Raw genomic sequence first — 22,594 nt, forward strand, 5'->3', positions numbered from 1 at the left:
AACTGTCCTCCTCTTGAGACAAACCAGTCCTGAATAGCTCCTGAAGCTGTATGTACAGCGAAAGTACCTATAAAGTAATTCAGGGTTCCTTTTGTCTCCATTATGGCCCAGTGGTGTTGACATGGAGACACTGCGGTTGATCTTTACCTTTTTGTCTGTTTGTTTCTACAGGCCCCGGTGCCTGCTAAGGTGATACTGGTTTTGATCAAATACTTTCTCCACTGCACAATCATGGTGAGCCGTCATATTATATGCCACCTATTATGTACCTGAAAAGGAAAACCAACTTTCCACAGTCAATCACAAAAACCCCTTTGTGTTGTATTCTTCTGATCTCACTTCACCCAGGGACCTGCTTAGCACTTGCTTTTTTTCCTTTGGTTTGTCTACATTCTGTGTTATTGTCAAATCCACTTCCATCCATCCATCATCTATACCCGCTTATTCCTAACCAGGGTCCTAGGGATCTGCTGGAGCCTATCCCAGCTCTCTCTGGGTGAAAGGCAGGGGTCCACCCTAGACAGGTCCCCAGTCCATCACAGGGCCACATAGAGACAAACAACCTCACACACTCACACTCACTCCTATGGGCAATTTAGAGTCACCAATCAACCTGACATACATGTTTTTGGACTGTGGGAGGAAACCAGAGTACCTGGAGAAAACCCACACAAGCACAGGGAGAACATGAAAACTCCACACGGAAAGGCCCCTGATGGGTTTCAAACCATGAACCTTCTTGCTGTGAGGCAACAGTGCTAACCACTCATTCACTGTGCTGCCCCTTAAAACCACTTTCTTCACAGTTTTTCCATAGTGGGTGTAACTACTTACCCTGCATTTCACGTGCAAATTCACCCCGTGTTTTGTTTCTTTTGATATTGGCTTTCATACAGGTACCACAACTGTAGGGGGCCCAGTCATGGCCCAATGGATAGGGAGTCAGACCTGTAACCCAGAAGTTGCAGGTTTGAGTCTTAGGACTGGCAGGACCTGTAGGTGGGGCAGAGTGACTAGCCAGTGCCCTCTCCACCTTCAGTACCATGACTGAGGTGAGACCCTTGAGCAAGGCACCAAACCCCCCAACTGCTGCCCACTGCCCTGGGTGTGTGTTCACTGCTGTGTGGGTTAAATGCAGAGCACAAATTCTGAGTATGGGTCACCATACTTGGCTACACAAGTCACTTTCACTTTCATATGAAAAACAGGAACAAGTAATTTAAATTTTATCTTCCTTTCACCAATAAGGAATTATTTTGGGTCTTGTAAAGTATATGGGCCATACCTAATTAAACATATATTCATTTTTGCTCCAAAAGTAATTCCCAGGAATGTAATAGTATGTTATCGCAGACAGTGATGTTGCTTATGTTGGGTGTCCAGTAAATTAGACATAAGAGAAGTCTGACTCCAAGTTAGATCTGTATGGAAGTCAACACAGCTCACAGACAAAATGAACATGTATTCTATTTATCTAGTGTTTCTGAACTCCATAACAGAAGTAATTACCAAGCAGGTAAGGCAAGGCAGATTTATTTATACAGCACATTTTAGGCATAAAGGAAATTCAAAGTGCTTTACATAGGCAAAAATACAATTACTACATAAATTGTACATATATTATGGCAGTTCTTATAAAAAGTCATAAAGTATCAATGAGGTGAGGACAGAGGAGATGGCCTCTCCAGGACCCCAGAAAGAACACTGGGATCAGAAATGTGCTTTTATAGCTTTATTTAGGCGCTTACAATTCATTGTTATGAATGATGGCGTTTCATCAGAGTAAAATAACACCTAGGTGCGCATGTAGCCCCGCCCCCCGCTGAGCGAGTGCTCTGATTGGCTGGTTCGAACAGCGCTGTCCATAAACACAGCAGCGGAGACCGTGAGCAGCACTAACTAACTAGTTGAAGATTTCTACAACGAAAACGCTTTACATATTCCCTACCTACATACTTAGAGTTTCTGATTCAAGAGGCGTATACCTTCATTGTTGCTGGTAAGCCTGAAACTTCTTATCATACTTCATCGTTGAGCGGGGTTTAAGGAGCACGTTTATTCAAAGGTTTTGCCATTGCTGAGGTTTTCTCCCAAAAAGTCCATGAGGGAGCCTCGTGGAAGCGTGGGTGCTAACTGAGAGGGGACAGTATCTGACAGTGACAGTCTCACCCGTCAGGATGTGTTTACTCTGCTAGAATGGTTGATAGTATCAAGCTGAGGGATGGTAACTTTTCTCAGTAAAACTGGCTTAAACTATATTTATCATGAGAGGAACCATTACATATAGTTTCCCCTCAGTAATGTCACACAGAGCTCTGTATTTCCGAATCAGGAGTCCACTGTTTCTAACACTTAGAAAGTATCCTGTGGAGCTAGGAGGAAATGTATTTACACACATTTATCCATGATTGACAGGTGGGAATAAGAGGATCAGTACTGATGCATATCTAACCTGGGAGAAGGTGTCTGCTGAGGTGTGGCACTGTAGGACTGTGATAATGCAGCGGAGAGTGTAAGGATTAAGTGAATGTTGTTTTTGTAAAATGAAGTAAAGCAGGTTAGATTGTTCATGTGCCAATCCTGGTTTCCTCCTGGAGGAAGAAGGATGAAGTAAAGGGTGGGCAGGTGCTTCCTCCCCCAGGGAGGGAAGCTTCACACAGACGCTGGTGAGGAGTTTATGGTGATTTTGATCCTGGTGTTTATTTAACAATAGCTCTTTACAGGACCCTGTGATTTATCCTGACAGCTTAGTATCACTTCATTCACTCTGGGTAAATAGTGATTCATGGGTCTGGAAACAGGCTATTGAATATTTTTAACTGTGAATCATTTTTTTCCCCATGATTTCCTGTGCATGTCACTGGATGTCTCCTTTACTCTGTTACACAGACTGTGATGTAACTTTAACCCCTGACTTGGAAAAAAGGCAGGAGATGAATGACAGCAGCAGTTAGCAGAGTGTTAGTATTATTCATCCTCACATGATAGTGATGAAAATTCATTATTGCTATGCTACAAATACACAATCTATAACCTACACTATTTAATATTGATTGTCAACATCGTATCAGTTAGCTTTAATGTTGGAATATTTTGAGGCTTATACTACAAGATCAGTGCAGTCAAAAATAGGGTGGAATTGGGCCTGTTTGTGCATTCATCAGTTAAGTTTAACTCTTGTTTGGTTGATTTTTGGACAGGGAGAGAATTTACCCACTATTCATTAAATGATCTGCTTTTGAGTGACTTTTGTCACAGAATTGCAGAACTTTGCAATGTTGTGGTTTCAGACAGTTTGTCACCACTCAGCTCTTAATGAATGAGCGCACGTGAGTAACAACCCCAATTCCAGCTATCCTCATAACCACCATCTGCTTGGTGTTTGGCATCAGGCCTTTGAGTCTGGGCCTACCAATGCTCCCAGCTGAAGTTAACAGTGGTGTACACACACACACACACACACACACCCATCCCCATCCCCATCCCCATCCCCATCCCCATCCCCATCAGATGAGACAAAGGCTTAATGAGTTAAAAATGCACGTGGGTGCATATGGGCTGTGATGCTGCGTGTGTGTACACAATGGAGATGATAATGAAATCTTGGATTACCCCCTCATAGATTTAGGGTACAGCTTAGTGGGAGGGGGGGCAGTGGTGTCTGTGTGTTGGTGTGTGTAAAAAGGGGTTGTTATTTTTTTCTATGTGGAGATGATGTCAATTTTTCAAAGACGGTTTGGGATGAGTTACAATTGTATTTGTTCTTTTGAAGAATATTTCACGTGTACAATATCTTGACCAATGAGGTGTTATCTAAATGCAGCTTTTGGATTTGTCTTGTTTGCCTAACAAAGCCAACTCTGGTCATGCTGCTGAACACACAGCTCTGTTTGAACCAGCTGAACTAAATTTATATCACAGTCATGAGGACTATCAGCTTCACTTGACTAGTTCATTTCATGGCTTTTCTGAATAAAGGCCAGGTCATCTGTGAGGCTTCATCACAGCTTCTGTTAAAATATAGAATAACTATCTTAATATAAAAAAAATTATCAGTTTTGTTCTTTTCCAAAATAATAGTATCAGGAAGATTTCTCTTTTCTGTATACTGTCAATACTGCCAGTTTGTGTTTTGTCCTCTGTTTTCCTTTGATTCCACTCCAGCCTCAATTTGTTAAGTGACTGTGAGATTGTTTCTGCTCAGTGAAGATGTAATGCAGCACAGGTCTCTCCCACCAGGACTTGGCACTGGTGAAGCTGATTAAGATGAAGGTGCTCCAGTTTTTAGATCCCTGCCCTCCCCACACACTAACCAGGATTATTGTGTAGCAAACAAAGGTGGCTAATTAGACTGAAGTCAATGACCTCATGACCTGTCACATCTTCTTTGACTGACCCTATAAAGATTTGGGAAGGGGTGATGTGGCTGTTTGGGCTGTATAGGCTTATCTGAACTGACCCTGATAAGGCCTGTAATGCTGTGGTTGCCTGTTTGGATGTTTTGTGTTTCAGTTTGATGGAAAAAAAAGTCTTGGCACATCATTATTTGGTGAGATTGAATTTAAAATATGATCTGTGTAATCAGTAAATAGTTATATTATGATGATGTGATGCACTTACTGTACAGTAAGTAACAAATCCTTTGACATAATGGCTGAGGAAAGATGGTGGACTTCCAATGGCCAGTCTGTGCCGCGACTGAGGCAGTGATGTCACCGCAGTTAGCCGGTCTGGTTGTGTGTTTTTGTGCGTGTGAAGTCAGGAGAAACGGCTCAGAGCAGGGATCCTGCCAGGCCTCCTGCAGCTTCTACTGATGCTGTGCCTCATCGTAGATTGACTCGCCTGACATCATGTGTGGAGGGAATTTGAAAAGGTGGAAGAAAACTCTGACATTTGTTTAGGTTTTGAAAGATACATGCTTTGCATTTGGCACAGTCAGATGCCATAATGGAAATCCATCTACTCTCGTAGCTCTTATTCATTGCTGTTTCAAACTTTTAAATATGGTGAGGAAGGTCTGTAATTGTTTTTGTAAGTCCACTATGAAAAAACCTTGGAGTTTTAAGTCCTATTTGGTGTAACTGTATAGCATCTTCTACTTCGCAATGACCACTGGCTTTTTTTAATTTATTCATTCAGCAGAGCAGAGATCCAGCTGGCCAAACATCCCCCTTGAGTTTTCAGTGGACCTGCATGTTGAGTAAATACATGAGTGACTGTATCTTCTGTTTATAGGTAGGTTTAGACTCCAAGGACAGTTGAGAGGTGGTGTGCTGCACACTGATCTCCCCTTTTTCCGAAGCAAAAATCAGCCTCGTGTTTGTCCCTCTGTTGGTCAAGGTTATAGAAAACAGGGCGGAAAGTCTGATCCTGAGTCAGCACTGGAGGGCTTTGAAATCTCTGAGCTGACCCGTGGAGTGTAGTGAGCTGCAGATTAACAACAAGTAATCATAAAGGGATTGGCAGGTGGGTCCCACTCATTCAAACCTTTAAGACTGGTTTTGTTCCCACTCTCACTTATGGAAAGGCTGCTTCAACAAGAACAAGAGGATGGAGGCTGAGAAATGTTTTAATCCTGCTTAAAAGTTGTCGGGGAAAAAAGCACAAGCTTGGCGCATGCAGTGGAGGGGAAAGGAATAGCTTTAGAAAGTAAAGTTTTATTGAAGATGTGGGGCCCACTTTTTCAGCAGACCTTTGAAGTATATTTACTTTTTTCATTCATGTCCACTGAATGAATTTTCCTCTTGACACCATGCAGCCGGGCCCCATCTGTAATGAAAAGAGAGAGGGAAAGGCTGGGCTCCAAATAAAACCGACAGGGTAATTAAGTCCAGACACAAAGGGCTCAGCAGGAAGAAGTTTAATAGAGGAGGAGGTAGAATTCTCTGGGGGGGGGACTGAACAGATCAGGACGCAGGAGGTTCACTGGCCCTGTGAGCTGGCCCATGGCCACTTCACATTGCAGGTACTGGGGGGAGGGACGCACTTAAAGATATTACTCATTAATTTCTGTCTGCTCAAGTTGTCAAATGAAGTGTTTTAAAAATAAAGCACCTCATTTTTCACAAGAGTGTCCAACAGAATTGTAACTGAAAGGCATTTAGATATGATGTAAAAGAAGCAGGGCTGGTGTAAACCAAAGAGGAGGAAACACATCATCTTTAACACATGCTCTAATTGTGCTAACTTCCTGGGAATTTAATGAGAAAACATTCATTTTTGTGGGGAATCCACCTTGAAGACCCCTAGAGGTCCTTAAAAGAGAGCTTGGTTGACTTTGGTTTTATTTTTTTAGTTGTTTGCTTTGTTTTTATCCCTTGACACACACGATGCCGTGTAGTGGAAAATCAAAAGGACATGACCGCCTGGACCTTCTACTTTTAACTCATTACGTAATGTGTTCTTGTTTCCTCTTTTGCACTTATGCACGGGTGCTTGCATGCACCAACAGAGTGCTGCAGGCTGCATGCGTGTGCCACGTGCTTCGTGTGTTGTGATGACGGAGTGTCGTGGAGCTGGACGGGCTCTGCTGTCTGGAATAGAGCTGATCCTCTTAAATGATTACTGGCTGCAACCAGAGAGAGAGACGACCTGCATGGGGAGCATGTAGACAGATGCCTCATCTCCACTTTCTGCAAAACACGTACATGTTTAGTTGAGGCTGTAGAGAAGCCCGAATTAGATCCTTTTCTTTTAGTGGACTAACTATTATACTGCTTGTCTGTGCCCACACAAAGAGAATCCCACTTATTTATTCAGCACCTTTTCTTTGCAGGAGTTGGATTGTGTGAAAGAATAAAACGGGTCCTCAATGGGGGAAGTTCACTAAATTACTTGTGACTGTTTCTATTGATGCAGCACTTCAGGTGCTGCGTTAAAGATGTGTTTAAAGATGGATTTGTGTGGACAGATCCACACTGATCATTACGTTGCTTCTTTACCTGCAGTTGGAGCACTGTCTACACAGGTCAGATACCTCACTGGCTTCAAAATGATCTTGATTATTTTGATTACAAGAGCAAACAGTCACAATCAGTATAAAAACAGAATATTACACATTAGCAAAAATCAGTACTGTGGGAAACTGCATGTAGTGTGTATCTTTGCAGGGCTCCTTTAAATGTAACATCTGGAAAAGTCCATTTGAACTAGAAATAGCGTCTTCCTGAGGGAGTTAAAAACAAAGCTTTTGTCTCTCATAACAAGAAATACAGGTTTAGACAACCCAAACCTGAGCAGGGTCTATTATGCACAAGGTTTCTGTGCCTCTTTTAGTCAGTTAATCCTAATGTGGCCTGGAAATATAGGAATGGCTCACATGTGCACCTGAAGAAAAGCTGTTTGAGCAATCTTACTGGGGAATTTAGGATTCTTGGAAATGTGTAAATTCCCACAAGGCTCCATGAACAGGCTGTTTGGGAAAATGCCAAAATTAACATTGTTCTTTTGACGACGTAAGCTGATCTATAATGAAGCTCAACTGCATATTTGAGGACCAAAGAAATTCTGGAACATAATTTCCGAAACTGCCAAACGTTCTGCATTCAAGGTCTTGTTTGCCGACAGAAGCAAGGAGGCGATGGAACAAGAGGCACATTACACACGGGCAACAGAAGAGTGCAGGCATTGTCGTGCATTTTCCCCCTAGTGACCGATGGGGAATGTACGGGGCAGTGATCAGTGTCAAAGTGTCAAGCTTTACCCTTTCCAGTGTGCCACTCCCAAGTCCACTGCCACTATGAAACACATTTTGTCTCCACTTCTCATTTTTTGCTTTGATTCCCTCTCCCTCCTCCGTGCTTGACATTTGACTGTGTGTGGGTGCTTTGGTCCCTGTAGGGAGCCACGCTCTCAGGCTTTGCTGCGGCCCCAGATGCACACAACGGGAGTCCAAGATTTGTGCCCTTTGTCCCATGTTGTTGAGTGTGACTTTGCACAAATGCCTGCATGCTGAAAAGAAGCCATTTTGGGTTGTTTCTGTCTTCCGAAATCCTTAATGCTGTCTTTCTGTCAGTGTTTCTGGCTATTCAGCTTTGTAGCTTTGACATTTCCCCACAATGCTTTAGACTTCACTGACCCTTTGAAATCCCCTCAGGCTTGGTCTAGATGTCACAAATCAAACTTTTCAGCGCCTGGCTTTGACCTTTCTCAATCAGTCAGTAATATTTCCACCATCTTTTCATCACAAGTCATGAGGTATTCTCTGGAATGTAGCACCCAATCAATCCTCCAAACGTTTTCAGTAGGATTTGTTTGGACATTCTGTTTAAAACATACTTGGTTTTGAACTAAATGTCAAAGATGCAATAATGATCTTGGGCTAATTTGCAGGGTTTACCATCTCTTGTTCCTCAGTATTCACGCTTGTGAATAAATTTGTGCTTCAGCACCAAAGCTGCTAGTGATCAACTTGCCTTGTTTGAATGTTTGAATGAATGATGCGTCTCAGTTGGATGTCACTGTAGTCATGGTTGACACAGCTGTGGAAAACCAACATCTGGGCCTCTGGTTCAACAGTCAGATGTCATTTGCTCTGTTTCTGTTTGAGTCTCTCAAAGCAATTTTGTTAGAGCACTTTCCACATTGATGCAATTCAGATTGATTTAATTGATTCCATTTCAGGAAATGCATTTGCAATTAATGCACTTCCTGAAAATCCCTTTAGGGATTAATAAATTTTATCTTGTCTTATTTTTTTTGTTTTTCATGTTAGTAAACATTAAAAAAAATAATGCAAAACTCTTTCTTCTGTCTGCCCCAAACTTTGTAGTGGTGTGGGATTTATTTTTAGGCAGTGTGACTGGTGAGATTAATAGGGAGGTGGGGGATGAAAAGGAAGTGCAGGTAACCCCCCACCTCACCTCCTCTATCCCATCTCATTCCATTTCATTGCATCCTGGCTGGGGAGTTCCTGGATTGGTTTCTGGTTTGTAAATGAGATGTGTATGTGTATGTGTATGTGTACGTGTATGTGTATGTGTGGAGGGTGGCAAGCTAACAAAACAATGGAGGCTTTGTGGGAGCCTCCCACCATGACAGGATTGTTGGGGGGGGGGGTTTCATGGCTTAGCGAAGCGTAACCACTTCATTAGTCAGGGCTTTCCTTTTGCACCTCCTCCCATCATTCTCCCTCCCTCCCTTGCTGTCAGCCTCTCGCTGCCCTTCCCTCCCCACTCTCTCGTGGAACCACAGAAGCAGGAGCTGCTCTGGACACGCAGTGCTGAGTGTAAGCACAGAGTTTGGCTCAGTGGCAAGGAAGACGTACTTTTGAGACTGACTGGAGCTGTGTGGTGCAGTTTACATGCTCGGTATTATGCTGTTTTTGTTCTGAGGTAAGTCATGTATTGGCATCCTTCCTGTCCTGTCCTGTCCTTGGCAGCTGACTTGCATCCTCTCTGCACTTAGCCGCAGTTCTGGTGTTGGATGACTGGAAGCAGCACTCTCTGGCTTTGAAACTGAGGATGTGGTTTTTGTGTCTGTAGTTATGGAGGCATCTCTAGATAAGGATGCAGGACTTTTTCTGTTTTTCACATTAATTTTACCACTGTGCATGATAATATCTCTAAAGTTACAGCAGATATAAGCACAGTAGTGTAGAAGTTTTACAAACAAGGCATGGTGGAGAATTTTAGGTTTATATGAGATGATTTATGTGTTCATGAATGGGATGAGGGGAGGAAGGTGGTGGTGGTGGAGGAGGACTGTTGCCTCAGCTGTGTTGACCAAATTATCAGCGTTATTAGGATCTATGTGCTTGTGATTGCCCCCCCCCCCACTCGCTGTCTGTCTTTGTCAAACACACACCCTTGGGGACAGTGGAGAGTAATCCTTCACATCCTGTGTGGGAAAGGTCAGAGCAGAGCTTTCAGACTAACCCCATCACTTCCTCATGAGAAAGTCTGATTGACTAAACTCATGGGTCTAGTAAAAACGATGTTCCGGCTGGTGTCTTGCCCAGAGGGTGTCCTGGGTGCCTGTTAGCAGCTTATATCCTGGTAAACAGTCCTCTCTAATGTTTCTACTTGGAGTGTCACAGCTACATGTTACTCAGCTTTCCCAGCTGAGTCACCAGAACACACTTCACAATTCGAACTTATGTCTTAGAAATTTAATTTCCCACGTATTACACAGTGGAGAAGACAGTCCTTGACTGGCATTTGTATGTAGAAAGCTGAGCCTATTTGTAGAGGTTTCAATGCAACAGCAAGAGAGGATCTGCAGATATATTTAGACAGAACAGCCACACGTCTGAAATTAGTTGAAAAAACTCAGTGGACCCTGATGGGATAATCGGGGTATGTCCTGAATGAAGCGTAAGTCGCTGTGTGGAACCAGTTAAGCCAGCTGGTCATTCACAGGATCCCAGCAGTCAGAAGGGTGAACTGAAGAACTGATTTCTTCTTCTTTTTTTTTTTTTCCATTTAAAGCTACAACTTATAATTATCTTCATCATGTCACTTTCTGTTTCAGCTCTAATTGTATTATGGACTTTAATAATTTATTACTGTCCTAAATTTTAGTTGAGTGGATTTCAATAAATCCCTCATTCTAGCTAGATGGAGTTTCTGATTCTCAGCAAACACTTTTTCATCAGCCCTGTGGTGCCAGCAGTAAGATAGTAGGCATTTCTCCCTGCTGTTCTTTATCACAGAAATGAAAGCTTGTAACTTCAGTTTGTCCCTGCTTTCATACTTAGCTAAGCTAATTGCTTCCCAGCTCCACCTAGGCTGGTATTGATTTTCTTATGTAACTCCAGGCAGGGAAGTGACTGTTTGTTTCCAAAATGTCAAAGTAGTCTTTTAGCAGCCTGCTGCATGTTCAGTTACCATGCTCATCATGATAAAAGAACCATCTGGACCTCGTCATTTGCGTGATAGAAATACAACAGTCATGTCTGACATAATCTCTTTTTCACATATCTCTGTCTTATCTCTCCACAGAATGAAGAAGTGAGTCATCCATCATCAGTCATGGCGGTCCAGGCTGGCATCCAGGTAGGATCCTCACTGTCCAGATAGGATGACTTTGATTGGTCTTAGGGGAATTGTAGCCCACCAGTCCAGCACTGGTATTGAAGACCATCGTGTTTCTTAAGTGTCATTACATCAGTGTTTGCTTTGCAGACTGCGTTTCTGTTTCATTTTGACTGGACTGATAATTTTGCTTGATAGATATTGATTAGATTGCCTACACATTAGATGATTTTATGCCTGATTTTGGGCCCAATTTGCCCACTCACCAATGACTGTTGGGGCAGGGCCTGATTCAAGGCTTTTCACAACCGATTATTAGTCTAAATAAGTACATTCTCTAGTGTATACCTAACCTGAGTTTACAAATTGGACAGCACCTTTTTGACTGATACTCTGCACAGTTTTGGCTTTGCAGAGTAAACTGCCTGTTTATACTGGGTTTTAAATCTCTACATTGCAGTGAGAGTGAGACACTTTACTACGGCACCCTCTAGTCATTACCATGCTTACTGTCCCAGCACTGAGTTTCCAAGACTGTGCCAAATTGAGGGAAAGGTTCCCTGACGTTCCCAGCGCTATTCAGATCAAATAAAGCATTGGAGACATCTGTCTCCCATTCAACAACTGTGGCGAGCCCACATGTGTTACAGTATGCTGTCTTGTTGTTGTTATGCATGTCTGACGTTCCACGGCTCAGACCCTGAGGAGTTTCTCTGCACATTTTTCACTGGGAGTGGGTGGAATGTGCAGCACGTTTTTCCCTTCCCAGCCCAGGAACGAAGTGTGAGCCATCCCAAACAACAAATGTATCATGTTACAGATTTGTCACATGGCAGCACCTCATCGAGAAGGTTTTTTTTTTTTTTTTTTTTTTTTCTATCATCTACTTCAGAGAGTCCTGGCACTACCCCACCCGCCTTGGACTGTGGCTATGCAAAGTATGTATCCCAGTGTTATGTGCATAACATGTGGCAGGAAACCTCTCAGACTGATGCTGATGTGTTGATGGGGCTGTGAAGAGCCTCCCCACAGTCTCTAATGAATGTGGTTGGATGGTGTAGGTTCAGACATGCCAGATTCGATTGTGTTAATTAGAGGATTCATCTGTACCAGGCAATAGTTAGATTGGTATTGGTAGATTGTATGGTGCAGTGTTTCTGCAAGCTGCTTTACATTTTGACAAAATAACTGTAGCTTTGTCTAAAATGTGGATACAAATGATTGTAATGAACAACTGAGGATAATTTGTTTGGGTTTTTTGCTTTCCTTCCTATTTGAGTTTGTTTGGTGCTGACTGGAAATGCACTTATTCAAAAGCAGAGAACAGTGGTTGTTTCCAAATTGGCATCTCTATAAAGCATCCCAGAGCAAATGCAATAAAATAGTGTTATGTTTTGTCCAGGGTGGATGAATTGTGGTGTTGAGTGTTATTAAAGGCACCTTGTGTGGATATTGATCCATATCAAGCTGTAGTGATGCTGCAAAGACTGACTCACTGCAGCTACTTTCAAAGCTCAGCTCTGAGCCTGACTGCACAAGTAGAGCACAGTCACATTCAATAACTGGTCGCTCTCTGCCTGCTCTGCTCACCCAGCATGAAAATGCATGCACTCATGGAAGTATAAGTAGCATATGCACACATCTATTAATACAACAGTGCAACACAACTGCTTTAAATATAATGACTATGAGTTTCGATCTGAACAAATCCCAGAAATATTTTCTGATGGGGCTGATAGTCACTGTGGTGTTAAAACCTTGAGGTCTGGAATTCCTCTCTTAGAGGAGCAGTGTTCACACTAAATAACTTGGCTCACAAAAATGTTGTCAAATATAAAGCCCAAGTAGTTCTTTTAGCATTTGAAAAAAGCAGCGTGACCTCATTACTTCAGCCTGGCCAGACCAAACAGCTCTGTTTATTAGGGTCAAAGGTCAGCAGCCAGACCATGGGAAGTTAAAAATCATTTGGAAATTATTGTAAAAATATAATAATGGTGAGGAAAAGTGTTACTTAAAAGGATGGAGATTTAGTTTAGTTTGTTTGTTCATGTTTATAAGCACACCCACACATATCCCACTTTTCCTCTTGACCTTCCTGTTACTGACTATTGTTTCAGGGAGTGTAGTGACGCTCGGTGCAAGTGGCTGAAGGTAATAGCACCAGGCAAACCCCACCAAGTGAACGTAGTAACACTATGTTCTATTTCTTTGCTGGATTACCGATCCACATTCCTGTGCACAGTAAGGACAGAGGTGGTGTAAGAAAAGAAATTAACTTTACGCTGAGCTCAATGCAGATTTTAGTTTACAACATTGCTGTCAACCTGGTGGGATTATCCCCACTGTTCAGCCTGTTTTAAGTAATATCTACACGTCACAGTATGCTGTTTTTAAGATAGTGAGTGCCTGTTGATGTCTCTTTTCACTTTTGATTGCCAGGTTTAACAGTTTGGAGGTTCAAGGGTTTGGAGCAATTTTTAATTTTAAATGAATGAATTTAGATCCATCATCACCCTTATGACCTCTTCTGCTTTGTGTTGTTGTGTGGGCAGTACCTGCTACTTGGCCTGTACCTGCTTGTTATTGAAGGTTTGTCGTGGTAGCCACAATGAGCGCGCGCACACACACACACACACACACACACGTACGTACACACAGTGTCATAGCAGTAGCACATTGCTGTATAGCAAACACTCTGTTCAACAGTCTGGAAGGTTTCCTGTTTGTATTCAATTCACATGAATTCAAGGCCTCAACAACACCCTGCCTTGTTTTAAGCACAATATCTCCTTCACCACAGCGGACGTGATGTCCCAATATTGCTCGATGACATGTGACGCACATGAAGATTAAAGGTTGTCATCTTAAACAGATGTCAGTAAACTGGGTGGGAGGGGAGGGGTCATACAGAAGTGAGTTATGTAATATCTGGACAAATCATCATAGTGCACATCTGCTGCTGGTTTCCTTCTCCTCGTGCACAGTTTAAAAAAGCTCCCAATAAAACAACATGGCCATTTGGTAAACACCAAGGACACTGAGGCTGCATACGATTATTTTCATTCTCTTCTCTATAACAGAGACTTAGTGAATCAGCAGCGTAAAAGACAGCGCAGAGCTGAGGGGAGTGTGTGACAGCAGAGATGGATGTGATGGGACATCGGCGTAGAGGGCTGGGATCAGCAGCTCGCTCCAGGCGCTGTGCTCCGGACTGTGAACTAGTGCTAGACACCCATTTAAGCAGTCGAGTGCAATGGTGTTCAGTCAATCAATGATTAGCCAAACTATATATTTTAGTCAGCTATGAAAGCCGTGGAAAATTATTTAAAAACAACAGATGGTTCAGAGTGTGTGTGTGTTAGTAAGGGGTATTGCTTTGAAACATTTGTTACCAGTGTGCTATGTGTGCCGTGATCTCCAGCAGAGCATTTAGATCCCTGATGCTTCCTCTGCTTGGATGGGTCACAGGCAGTCCTCTGACATTCTCCCATTGCACGGCTGAATGGTACCTACAGTATGACTGTGCTGTGGAGGAACAGATAACCCACATTTGGGATTAAAAGGAGCTCATAAAATGGCACCTTCAGATTTGTTGAATTGTGTCATGCAGTGTTTTCACAAACAGACTGTGGAGGTGCTCGGGCTTCTCTCACAACGCCTCACTGCAGTGATAAAATTGGTTCTGCAAGTTTTTCTTTAACTTGTCTGAATAAGAAAAACAAACCTGAGCCCTGAAGCATGTCTGGAAAGAAGATAGTCATACAGTTACCTTTGACTGGAGTTATGTACTAAACAGAAAACTTCACACTGACTTCAAAATTCCTTTAAAGATGAATGTGTTAAAACCATGACTGAGAGAACAGCACAGATCAGATTAGGCAGAGATCTCAAGAAGTTAGATTAGAAACACAAACATTCTTCCAGACTGTTTGTGTTTCTAATCCTTGGAGTCCAACTTGGAAATCACTTAGACCATATTAATTGAATTATTCTCTGAGTTTCTGGTGCTTGCTGCCTTTCTCTCTGGAACTCTTTCTGATTGCTTAAACAGAAAGTTATGAAACTTTGTCTGGTCTCTTTGTCTGTTCTCCCTCAGTATTGTAAACCTTCTACTAATTCCTCTTCTGTTCTCCAGGTATGGTTTGGTGAGAAGTTTGATGCCCCCTTGCACATCCCCAAGGGTCCTCGCAGCCCATTGGCACAGCGGCATGGCCCCGGCCTCGCGGACGTCTTTCAGTATGACCAGTGGCTGGCAGTGCGACACGAGGCCACCCTGGTGCCTATGCAGGAGGATCTGGCCATTTGGCTTACTGGCATGCTGGGTAAGTAGCCACTGGCATAGTTTCATCTTAATTTGCTGTTTCCCCCTCTCACAATTAGTGGCAACCTGCGCTGTTTTTAAAGCTTTTGGAGGAAACATGGGTTACAGTGGGAAAATGTGTCCAAACCGGTGCTTATGTGAATCATCAGTAAATGATTGCGTGTGAACAGTTTCCTCCTCTAGGCTAGGAAACTACCAAAACACCATTGACAGGGCTGTCGTATGTAATTGGATTTGGATGGTACGATTTCCAGCATTTCCACCCAGACCTGAGCAAACTGCAGACGAGTGGAACAGAATCCCCCGTTTCATCCGTCTCTCCCATTATAGGAGAGCCTCTATTGTCCCTTACTACACAATAGAGCAGTGAGGAAATTGAAGCTGACTGGAAACTCATTCTGTCGTTAACTGCTGAAAGGTTTTTTTGAAACTGACATTCAGTATTTTTTATAAGGAATGTGGGCAGGCACTGCCCTCAAGATGAGTTACTGGTAATGTGACCACAGTGACCTGTATCCCACAATACTTCTAACTGTTTGACCGATCTGGTCGTCAATCTTCAGCGACTGGATGTTGCCAAAACAGGTGGCATGCAGTGGATAAGGTTTCAAAACTCGGCTTCAGCTGTTATGTGGAAGATTTTGTCACTTTGTGTAATGGCCATTGAGGATTGTTCTGGTAATGTGAACGAAGTCAGACTGAAGTGCCTTTGTGGTGATTTATAATAAGGGTCATGGTCACCATAGGTTCTTAAGGAGCTCATGCGGGAGTCCTGTCAAAGTTAGTGCTGTTGAGAAACAAATGTTTTATAATGTGCAGTCGAACAAAAGAAGCCTAGAAGAATCAAACTACTGTAGAATAGGGAATTGTGTTTTAAATCTGGGTTGCAGATGTAATTCAGTCCATTTCAGTGAATGGTGTTAGGGATGTGTGTGAGACCAATAAAAGTCAAATAAAGTGGGGAAACGCTCATCTTTATAAAGAGATAGAAGAGTGAAGAGAGTATTTGTTTGTTTTTTTGCAGGAGAGGAGGTGCGAGCTGAGTTTTTCATGGAGGAACTAAATAACGGTGTGAAGCTCTGCCAGCTCATCGGTGTCCTGCAGACCAAGATCACCCAGAGTTGCCCCTCCGCACTTGGCAAGGTGAGTCACACGGCAGGGATGGAAATAGCTTGGACACTCATCGAAAGGGCACATGTGGGGAGAGCTCTGAAGGTCACAGGTGTTTTCAGACTATGACTTGGTTGTATTCAGGTTAATGAAGAGATTTCTGGTTATTGTAGTTTTGCTGTTTTGTTTTCTGCCTGTTACTTTTGCCACCTTTAATGTAATCTTTCTATAAGCTCTGGTGTTTCCCATTACATCACCATATGCTCTATGACCACACGATGGCTGAGGTTCATAATAATAATGTAGTTATTTTTCCTGACAGTTATTCCCCACAAGAAAGGTTGCGTGTAAGCGTGATGCCTCTCCAGGTTCCTTCTTCGCCCGCGACAACACAGCCAACTTCCTGGCCTGGTGTCGACACATTGGTGTAGAGGAGACCTATCTGTTTGAGTCAGAGGGCCTTGGTAAGAACTGGAGCAAGAAAACCTGTTTATCAGAAAAAATGCAAAGTTGGCTTCTTTTTTATTTTTCTTTCAAACTGACCTTTTGTCCTTAGAACTGAACTCTCTCCCATTTTCTCAGTACATAAACAGGAGCCTGAACTCCAAACCAGCTATCTGAACTGTGAAGCAGTGTCTGAGTAAATTTGACCTTTGAGTTTTTAGACACAAAAACATTGTTTTTGGCTGATATGACTTACTGATTACAGTATGTTGTAATGCAACACCTAGCAGTAACTTATTAAAGTGCTGCTTATGGCAGAAAAATGAGTGTTTGTCACGGTCCTACCTCTTAGTTACCAGATCATTTCCAGCAGTTGGGCCAGTAACTTGCTACAGCGCAGGTGGACTCAAAGTGCAGGTTCTGTTTATCCAATCAAGCAGAGCAGAGCAGAAATTTTCAACAAAGAATGTGGCCCCAATCGACTGCTAAGTCTTTGCTGCACTTTGAACCTGTAATACTGTGTCAAAATAACTTTCTTATACTCAAAGGAATTTCTCATGTATTTACACAGATGTAGCTCTATTTCGAGGTATCTACCAAACACCTCTGCATTTTTTATTTATTTATGTGCCTAATGCAGGTTTAAACAAAACTGTCGCTCTAAAACATTTGGTTTCACATTGAGGATGTTAACAGGATGAAACTGACCAGTCCTCGGATGTAAGCTCTTAATAACCCGAGCAGCTGAACCTGTTGTTTAAGCCTTACTTCTTAATGGGTTAATAGGATCTGTTGAGGAGAGCAATCACCCTGAGTACTCTGCATGGGGCTTTTTTTCATTCCAACTAATGAAGTGATACCTCATTGTTAAAGTGATTTAATAATGTGCACAAATCGTGCACACATACAGATCAGAGTTTGGTTAGACTCATATCCTTGTGTGGCTTTTTAAAGTTGTAGTCGCCAACCTCAAACCTCTGTTCTCCTCCGCATGAATCACTCAGCAGCCCCTCAGGGAATAGTTAACTTTATCCTATGTGCTCATACTGTCATGTTTGGGAATGTAACACGTGAACTGCGTCACACCTCATCCCTCCTCTTCTGCCCACTGTACACTTTTTAAAGAGTTATTCATGGTCTTTCTGGTAATGATCTCTTTCTATTCTCAGTGCTGCACAAGGAGCCCCGGCAGGTTTGCCTCTGTCTGCTGGAGATCGGCCGAATAGTCTCTAAGTAAGTTTCAAAGGATTTTAAAGAATGGTTTAGCATTTCAGTGCCAGAAGTGCACCTATAAACTCTGCGTTTCACAGGTACGGCGTGGAGCCTCCTGTGCTGGTGAAGCTGGAGAAGGAGATTGAGCTGGAGGAGACGCTGCTGATGACCGAGGAGCCTCCTCAAGCTGTCAAAACCTTCAGCGTGTGCTGCCAACATGGCAGCCTCTACCAGTCTGGGGTAAGCTCTGCCTGACTTGAACATCTGAACAGGAAGCAAGATCCACACAGTTTAAAACAGAATATGAGAGTTTCCACCTGGAGGCAGCAAGCATGACAGGAGACTGGCCCTCACTAAACGTGTCGATCCTCAGTTTAAAGATGGCCATCCATTTGGAGACATATGCAGTCTTGTGTTCCTCCCAATGTCGTCGCCTCAGACATGTAAAGTATTAGAAGCCCACAGCTGATCCAGTAGCATCAAATAGGTGGTACATGTGCAAGTTGAACTCGAGCCAAGATGGCGTCAGGCAGCGGTTCTTGCCGCTTCATCGGCGCCCCTCAGGGTACATGACACATTGCAGCTGCCCACGTGCTGCTGTGCTGCTGCCTTGTGACTCTGTCACATGTGACCTCCAGGGTACAGATACTGGATGTGCCATCCATAAGCACACATGGCGATCAACTTGGTGTACATATGTTACGAATTGGTGGTGATGGTGATGAAGGAGGAGAGGTAGGACCCAAGTGCAGACACAAAGCAGGTTTTATTTTACCTGGATCGTCCAGGGTTCAGGCACAAACAACGAGGACACCACTGTCCCGGAGAAAAGCTGAACAGACAAACAAATACAAACTCAGATTAGAAACAAGTGACTAATTCAGGCTAGAAACGAGTGTCGCCTCCCATGACAAACTAACTCACTAGTTAATGCTCCCACAAAGAACAAAGTAAGACAGGTCGTATAAATAGACATCAAACAAAGGATAACTAAACACAGGTGAAAATAATCTTATTAATACTTATCTTACTAACACAAAGCTACAGCGGAGAAAACAGGAAACCCACCAAAATAAAAGTCCAAAACCGGACGTCAAAAATCCACATAACAAAATACATTTACTGATAGGGGCCGTGATGCTTGTTTGTGGGGGTTTATTCTCCTGTGTGATTCAGTAGGTAAAATAATGCTCTGTTAGGGTTGGGGGTTTTAAAAATAACTGCACTCATTGAAGTGGAAGGCAGTCTGGGTAAAAGCATCCACCAACCACTTTATTTATCAGCCCTCACCCTTTGTAGTGCTTTGTTTTCCAGCCATCTAATGTGGCACTGAATTAATAGATCACTGAGAATAAAGTCAAATAATATCAGGTGTCATGTGTTTATGGATATAATCTTTGTATCCAGTGTGGCTGCCTGATGGTTATTTGTTGTCCCATTTAGGAGCACGGTGTGGACGACCCACCATGCAACTGCTCCAACAAAGTTTCCATTGAGTACCTGTCTGAGGGCCGCTACAGACTGGGAGACAAGACCATCTTTATTAGGGTGAGAGCTCTGCGCACACACACACACACACACACACACACACACACACACACACACACACACAGGTTCGTGCACTCTGTTCAGTTTCAGTGATTGTTTTATTTCAGGCCAAACAGAAGTGCTGTAACTCTGTTTATATCCTATTTAAAGTGTGTGTGTGAGAGAGCTGGCAGAGATGTGCAGTCTTCTCTGCTTCACTGGAGGCTGTGATTGGACACATGTAAGCTCGTTACCCAATAGCATTGGATTACGTTAGGCGATTACATCATATTACACTGATGTTCACTGTGCCAAGCCTCGGGGCTCTGCAGAGACTATTTTGTGAATTTCAAGGAATATGTGACTGTTCATAAATGTCTAAAAAGACCGTTGTTTCTGTGCATGTTTTAGAAAGAGAAATTCAGTTAACAAATGATTTTCTGTTTGCAGATGCTTCATGGCAAACACGTGATGGTGCGTGTGGGTGGAGGCTGGGACACTCTGCGTGGTTTCCTGATGAAATACGACCCTCTGCGAGTGCTGCAGTTCACCACTCTGGAGCAGAAGATCCTGGCCTTTCAGAAAGGCCCCCCCGGTTTGGGGGGTCACCATGGGAGCACTGCTCCTCCTCCTCCTGACATGGACCCCCTTGCTGCTGTCAACGACATCATCTCAACCTCATCCTCCTCGTCCTCCTCCACTTCCTCATCTTCCTCTTCCTCCGGCTCTACCTGTAAGACGTACGCGACCACTTCGGGTCAGACATGTCGGTCACACACCGCCTCCCCAGCCTGTACGCCCACACTGCCCAGAAAAGGTTGTGACACAGCCCCCAGGAAAAACTTCCAGATGACACCTTCCTCCCCAAGAAAGCCCACCCAGCTGCCCCTGCCCATTGCTACCAAAGGTTCCTCCTCACTTCCCTCCACACCTGTAGGAAGCTCCTCCAAACAGTCTCCCAGCCCAGGGTGTCAGGTTGCACAGGTCCAGCGCAGAGCTCTCACTCCATCAGCAGCTCCAACCTTTACCTCTGTAGTTCCAAATTCCACCTCCAAACTAAAGCTTAGGCCGGCACCACGTGGCCCCACATCTCAGCCCAGGAGTCCCATCTGCCCTGAGCCATCTTCCAAATGCCCCAAACCCTCCAGCCCCTGCACCTCTCCCACTGCAACCTCTGTGCCTCACCCTGTACGCGCACCAGCACAGGCGCCCGGCCCTAAAGACGCCCGACCTCCATCAGGCGCCAGCCAGCGCCCTCGCCTTGCACAGCGCCGCCCCGGCTCACCAGCCTCGCGCCTCCGTCTAGAGACAGCCAGGCGAGTGCGGACGGCCACACGGGCTGCAGTGACACCAACTCCAAGGGCAACAACACCACAGTCCCAGACCACTGCCCCCAGCTCACGGACCGCTTCGCCGGTGCTGCCAAAACCTACCTGTTCTCTACCTAAAGCCAAAGAAGGCACGGCCAAGGTTGCTGCCGCTGCCGCCGTTCCCCCACGAGGTACCACTGTCTCCAGGGGGGGCCCAGGGGGCAACACAGGCCCTTCTACGATCAGAAAAGCCAATTTGAAAACAGCAGCCACAACACAGAGGGTGGGGCGGAAACAGGCAGCCACTACTAACCCTGTCAACGCAAAGTCAACTCTAAAACCTGAACCAGCTCCAGTTCAAGCACTGGCCCCACGGAAAACCAGCCCCAATGTGAAGGTTGTTAAAACGGAGGCGAGCATCAGCAAGAAGGCTCCTCACTGCAAGGGCAGAAGTGAGGACCCTTATTTTGAAATGAACAGTAAGAGGAGGCAGAAGACATAACTTGGTGGTCTCAGAAGACAAAGCCAGTGGGCTGACGGCACTGGTATGTGTCGTCACTAAGCGTCTACAGAAAGCTTTTTATTTTCAACCATCTGTCTGCAAATTGTTTTTGTTGGTTCATTTTTTAAATGTTATTTAATAGTCTGTTATTTTAATTTTAAAAGGGTCAGAGATGTCATGGTTTTTGTGTTGTGTTATTTTTGAGAGTCCAGCTCCATTTATCCAATTAACACTAAAATGTGTACGTTTACAGTTTACACCTGCATTACACGTACGACCATTACAAGTGATTTGCCTGAACGAAGGATAGAATTTCAAAGAAAAATCATTCTCAAGGCTTTTCATCACAGGTCACAGCCATGATTTAGAAAAATGCACTTAGGTGAAGATTTTTATTCATGGAAAAGCAGCTTCTGTGCCCAGTTTGATCCAACAACTTATCAAAGTTGTGAATTTTTGAAAGGTCAGTAACACAACTAGAACACAAATCATGGTTTCCCAAGTGAGAACGTACTTTCCACTGGTGGACAGTCAGATGTCTAATACTCACGTCTGACCTGTGTTGTATAAATATCTCTGTGGGAGGTTTGTGTCTGTGACGCTGGACCAAGCGTCTCCAGGAACAGTCCTTCCTGTCGTGTGCCTTCGTCAGAAATCTCATTTCTGAGCGGCATTAGAATGTACTAGATTATCAGGGGTGGGGTTAATGGTTTTAAATGATTAAAATTGCACAGTGTGTACAAGCACTCATGACTTTCGTTTCTCAGTCTGAGAAACACAAGAGTCTCAGATGAACTACTGATCAAATGCCTCTTTTTTTTTTTTTTTTTTTTTCTTAACAGAAAACACAAGGCCGTTCAGCGGCTAAATGGTTTTAGAGCAGAATCTACTTGGTATCAACTACTTTTTATATGGTTTTTATTGTTTTTCGTGTATAGAAATTCTAGTTTTCTATGTGGTGTTTGTGTATGTGTGTGTATAGAAAGTATATATATATTATCAGCAAGGCTTTTTTTTTTTTTCTTGTTTGGCACTTTACAAAAATTTGTTTGTCACACTTTGAATGTGGATTGCTGTCGATCATGTCTCTTGTTCCAGCTAACTTTTGTCATCTAATAAATGGAAACGTATTTTGAAAACACAGCTATGGTGCATGTAACTTATTTATTGTGGGGGAAAGACACAGAATTTGATT

At 43.6% G+C, this 22,594-nt stretch overlaps 1 protein-coding gene across 2 annotated transcripts; it reads left to right on the plus strand.

Annotated features, from left to right (window-relative positions):
• The first annotated feature begins 1,876 nt into the window (after positions 1 to 1,876).
• Positions 1,877 to 22,542, plus strand: gas2l3 (growth arrest-specific 2 like 3). 2 transcript variants are annotated; one of them, XM_026327088.2, is made up of 9 exons: positions 1,877 to 1,999; positions 10,941 to 10,994; positions 15,109 to 15,295; positions 16,319 to 16,437; positions 16,727 to 16,868; positions 18,018 to 18,081; positions 18,159 to 18,300; positions 19,504 to 19,608; positions 20,038 to 22,542. In XM_026327088.2, the coding sequence occupies exons 2-9, from the start codon at positions 10,971 to 10,973 to the stop codon at positions 21,397 to 21,399; spliced, it is 2,145 nt and encodes a 714-aa protein (XP_026182873.1). In that variant the 5' UTR covers positions 1,877 to 1,999; positions 10,941 to 10,970; the 3' UTR covers positions 21,400 to 22,542. The 2 variants fall into 2 exon arrangements, with proteins under 2 accessions (XP_026182873.1, XP_026182872.1); XM_026327087.2 differs by lacking the exon at positions 1,877 to 1,999 and adding an exon at positions 9,125 to 9,332.
• The last annotated feature ends 52 nt before the right edge of the window (positions 22,543 to 22,594 follow it).

The sequence above is a fragment of the Mastacembelus armatus genome, chromosome 23 (genome assembly GCF_900324485.2).
Source record: "Mastacembelus armatus chromosome 23, fMasArm1.2, whole genome shotgun sequence".
NCBI classification, from domain to species: domain Eukaryota; kingdom Metazoa; phylum Chordata; class Actinopteri; order Synbranchiformes; family Mastacembelidae; genus Mastacembelus; species Mastacembelus armatus.